The sequence below is a fragment of the Lathyrus oleraceus genome, chromosome 5, assembly GCF_024323335.1.
Source record: "Lathyrus oleraceus cultivar Zhongwan6 chromosome 5, CAAS_Psat_ZW6_1.0, whole genome shotgun sequence".
Taxonomy (NCBI): domain Eukaryota; kingdom Viridiplantae; phylum Streptophyta; class Magnoliopsida; order Fabales; family Fabaceae; genus Lathyrus; species Lathyrus oleraceus.
The window spans coordinates 549,117,188-549,121,418 of record NC_066583.1 but is presented as its reverse complement, the minus strand read 5'-3'; the positions used below and the strand labels follow the sequence as shown (position 1 = coordinate 549,121,418).

The 4,231-nt window shown below is 32.4% G+C and overlaps 1 protein-coding gene across 1 annotated transcript; it reads left to right on the top strand.

The window, feature by feature from the left end:
* LOC127086287 (E3 SUMO-protein ligase MMS21) lies at positions 1-3,632 on the top strand. Its single transcript, XM_051027023.1, has 7 exons — positions 1-223; positions 350-421; positions 502-612; positions 1,038-1,148; positions 1,526-1,665; positions 3,110-3,195; positions 3,279-3,632. The coding sequence occupies exons 1-7, from the start codon at positions 137-139 to the stop codon at positions 3,407-3,409; spliced, it is 738 nt and encodes a 245-aa protein (XP_050882980.1). The 5' UTR covers positions 1-136; the 3' UTR covers positions 3,410-3,632.
* Positions 3,633-4,231: the final 599 nt, after the last annotated feature.

Sequence of the window (4,231 nt, the reverse complement as noted above, 5' to 3'; positions counted from 1 at the left end):
TTACTTACTGATTTACTTGCACACTTTTGTTACATTTCAAAATTCAATTTTCACGTGACGCTTTACTTGAGTTTCATATCTCCCTCCAAATTTCCCCTTTCGCGGAACTTTGAAGGAACCAATCCATCGGAGAATCATGGCGTCATCTTCACACGGCGGCGCTTCTGGTCGAATAAAGAACTTAGCTGCCACCTTCGGCTCCGATATTCAACCCTTCATTTCGGTAACTCTCAAATTTTCCACTCTTCTTTTTTAGGGTTTTCTCTATTTCACATTATTAGTTTCATTTCAAAGGAACATTTTTCATGTTTCTGAGTAAAATTGAAGAAATTTCTTAATGACTCTTTAGGATATCCGAACAACAGTGGGCGTGATGAAGAATATTGCAGTTCAATTGGAAAAAGACAATCTTCCTGACAAGGTTTTTCTTTTTAATATTTTTTGTTTTTTTGTCTTGGAATATTGTTCATGTGATGAAATGAAAAATGAAAACTATTTCAGGTTAAGGAAATGGAAGATGCTGTTGTGGAGTTAGTTGACTTATCTGAACACAGTGTACATTTTTCATCTGCTGTTCAAGCTTTTGGTAATAGATACCAACCTGGAGAACAGGTTATCATATCTCGTCACTTAATACTTATTAACATATCATTTAACTATTGGATAAATGCTATGAAGCACAGTCACCGGAAACACGACTGTGACACGTCCACACCGGTAATAATTTGAAAAAATGAATAAATTAAATGTAATCACAATCACAAGTGTCGGTGTCGGTTTTGGACACCGACACTGACGCATACACATATTTTTATGAGGTGTCAGTGCTATAGAGGATAAATGTAATATCGGATGGTTAGTTGGGTTAGTTATCATTCTGTTATCTTAGTTGTTTGACCTTATTAGTCCTTTTCTCTGTATGTAAAACCCAATTACAATCAATGATCGTTGTTTTGTTGTGTTCGTATTCGTTATAATGACACTAACCCTACCTTTGTCCAAAAACTAACTTTTCTTTTGATGTTGCAAATATGCAGTTGACTGATTTTCATAAGGTATTTGAGGATGAAATTTTGCAGTATAAGGCCAATCGGAATTCAGATGTTCAAAAACATCCTTTAGTGCGCCAATTTAAGGAAGCTGTATGGGTATGTTTCTTGTCAATCTTAAGTGTAGAAGATTCTTACCCTTCCCTTTCTTCTCCCTGTTTTCATTGGTGTTAATCCGTAGTTGAAATGTTGAATATGTCTAATTGTACATGAAGTTTATTTTCTTTTCTCTCTTTTGGTCAATCAATACTCAGTGAACTTCCCTACTCTGTTTGTTTAAAAGTAGTGTATATCATTTATTTTTCAAATACTTTCAATATTAATGACAGTGAAACCTACCACTCATTCAGAATCTTCTCTTCGCCGCTGAGCGCTGTTTTTTTACGGAGTACTGACATGTTTTGAAGTTCCTTCTCAAAATCGTTATTCAATTCAAGGAACAATCTAATTGCTTTTTTGTTTACCTTTTTGTTTAGAAGGTGCATCATGAGGGACAGCCAATGCCAGGGGAAGAGGAGGAGGACATTGTAATGACCAGTACCCAATCTAATATTTTGAATTTTAAATGTCCATTGAGTGGAAAGCCTATTACTGAGCTTCAAGAACCAGTTCGCAGGTACCACATGAATTATTCAAAGTATTAGTAGTTAGAATTGTTTAAAGTCTGGTACAAACTAAGATGAATCAAGCTTAAGTACCATCTTCATTTATCTTTTTCATGAGCCAAACTCTAGTTTCTTATGCTCGGTTTGGATTGATTTGTCTATACTCTCTACATTCTTACATTTACATCTCGAGGAGGTAGATGCACCTTTAGCTTTCCCCACTATGCTCCCCCACAGCTCTTATTTATTTAGCCTTTAACTGCATAGTCTATTGTATGTAGTTAGGTAGTTCAATACAATTCTTGTATTTCGATAAAGATACAAATTAAAATTCAAACTTTAGCAGGCTAGGAGTTTTCTCATCGTGTTCAACGGTGAATGATGATAATGCTTTATGACATGGTTGATAAACTACCCCTTAAATACTCTTTAAGTTATCAACTAGGTAAGCCGTGAGAGACAACACAACTATTGATAATACAAATACACCACTAGAAATAGACTCTGAGCATAGTCTATATTGCCATGAATTTCACCACTGATAGAAAACACAAAAATTCCGATGCACATGAAGATGTTGTAGATTTCGGAACCAACTGGACTGAGAAGATAATTGGAAACGTGAATGAACAATGTAATTTCTTGAAATACAAGACAGCTATGATCAAACCTTGAAGGTGATGGATATAGTTTTTTTGTTTTGTTTTGAAAAAGCCAAAATGTTATATTAATAAAACTATTCTAGCAGAAGGCGTGCCCATAATAAGAAGCAGTCAAAGATACATTATAGGGACTAAACAGATGTTGTTGGGATAATTCTCAGAAATCACCACAAATCAATTAGTTAAAATCTTTCTTTAACAATCAAAGAAGTGATTGGAAAGACTGCAAGACAAACAAAAAAACAATATTAAAACAAATTGAAAAAACAGAAAGCAGTAAAAAAAACACCATAGAATTTACGTTGTTCGATCTTAAAGCAATGTGCTTTAGGCTAGTCCATGGCAGCCACTATTCTTAATGATCTTCCTTTATTTTGAGGAATACAATCTCTCTACAGAAGTTTCAGGTTTTTCCTCTCAAGTTTACAAGTAGAAGGAATTGTGATCTAGATATGAATGAGAAACTAGCCATGTTTAAGCAACAAACTACTTATAACCTAAGTTAGCTAACCAACTGGCGTAACAGAAATGGTTACAGTTAGTTAACAAACTGAATTTTCTGCCTAAAACGGAATGTTGACTTAATTCCTAAATTGACTAAACCAAAACTCAATATTACTGCAAGTTTTGTGTTTGCACTGAAACATGGGTTTTGTGGATTATCTTGTGAATGTATTTGGATATATATATATATATATATATTATATATAATATATATTATATATATATATATATATATATATATATATATATATATTATGCTTGTTACTTATTCTCTGTTTGATTGATGCAGCATGCAATGTAGGCACATTTATGAAAAGCAAGTGATAATGCAATATATACAGTCAAAGAATAACAGTACTCGATGCCCTATACCGGGTATATAGTTGTTTTTTTGATAACCTTGACATTAATTTTATGCCACCATTGCATTGCTTTTTAACCAAACCATTGTGTACTAGGTTGTCCAAAAGTGTTGGATGCAAATGTGCTGGTACAGGATCCATCGTTGGCTGTGGACATTGATGAAATGCGAAAAATGAACAACAAAGAAACTAATGTAGAGGATTTCACCATGCTTGATGAAGATTAATGATTGATAAAACCAACTGGTGATTTGATTTTGTCTGTAAATTCTGATAGTTTTGGACTTTCACTTTATGGCTTGTGTTAGTATTTTTTGGCATTTGTTTATTGAAGTGGTTTCATCTTTCAACGTGCAAATTTGCATGCATCAGTGAAGTTTCTAGGACTTAGTTTTTCATATCTTACAATATTGTATTGTACTCCCTACTTAACCTGTTGTCTTCTATTTATACTTAGCATGTTTGTTTCAATTTCATTTTTGAGAAATAAAAATAGTTTTTTTTAGAAATAAATTAATGTAAATAAATAGAATAAATAAACTAAACTGTTGATTTCTGGCCTCATCTATATCAACTTATTGGTTAGTTATTGATTAAAATATAATTGGTATTTTACATTCGCTTTGAGGAGGTTTAAATTTGATGTTTTAAAATTAATTTTTTTATAACTGAGTTAGTACTTTAAATATAATAATTAGGGGGTAAACGGATCATAAAAAATCAATTAAATTGACAAATCAAATCAAATTGAAATAAAATTGATTGTTTTTTTGTTCGGTTTTAAAATCAAACCGAATCAATAAAAATCGATGGTGGTTTGGTTCGCTTCTCGGTTTTAGTTTTTAGAAATTTAAACCAATGAATATAATTACGCTCTAAATATTTTAGTTCACCATCATTAAGCTCAAATTTTGTATCAGTCAAATGATTCCCTATCTTTGTTTACACTTCCTTTCAATAAAATACATTATTGAATTGTTGTTCTCGCTTCCCATCATAGGTGTTTCTCTTTCTACTGTCATTTTAATATGTTATGATCGTCTTCTTCG

Bases quoted from the DNA above. Each gene is read 5' to 3' on its own strand.
- LOC127086287 (XM_051027023.1), top strand. From the start codon at position 137: ATGGCGTCATCTTCACACGGCGGCGCTTCTGGTCGAATAAAGAACTTA. The intron at 613-1,037 runs GTTATCATATCT...GCAAATATGCAG, and splicing joins GATACCAACCTGGAGAACAG to TTGACTGATTTTCATAAGGT. The intron at 1,666-3,109 runs GTACCACATGAA...TGATTGATGCAG, and splicing joins CTTCAAGAACCAGTTCGCAG to CATGCAATGTAGGCACATTT.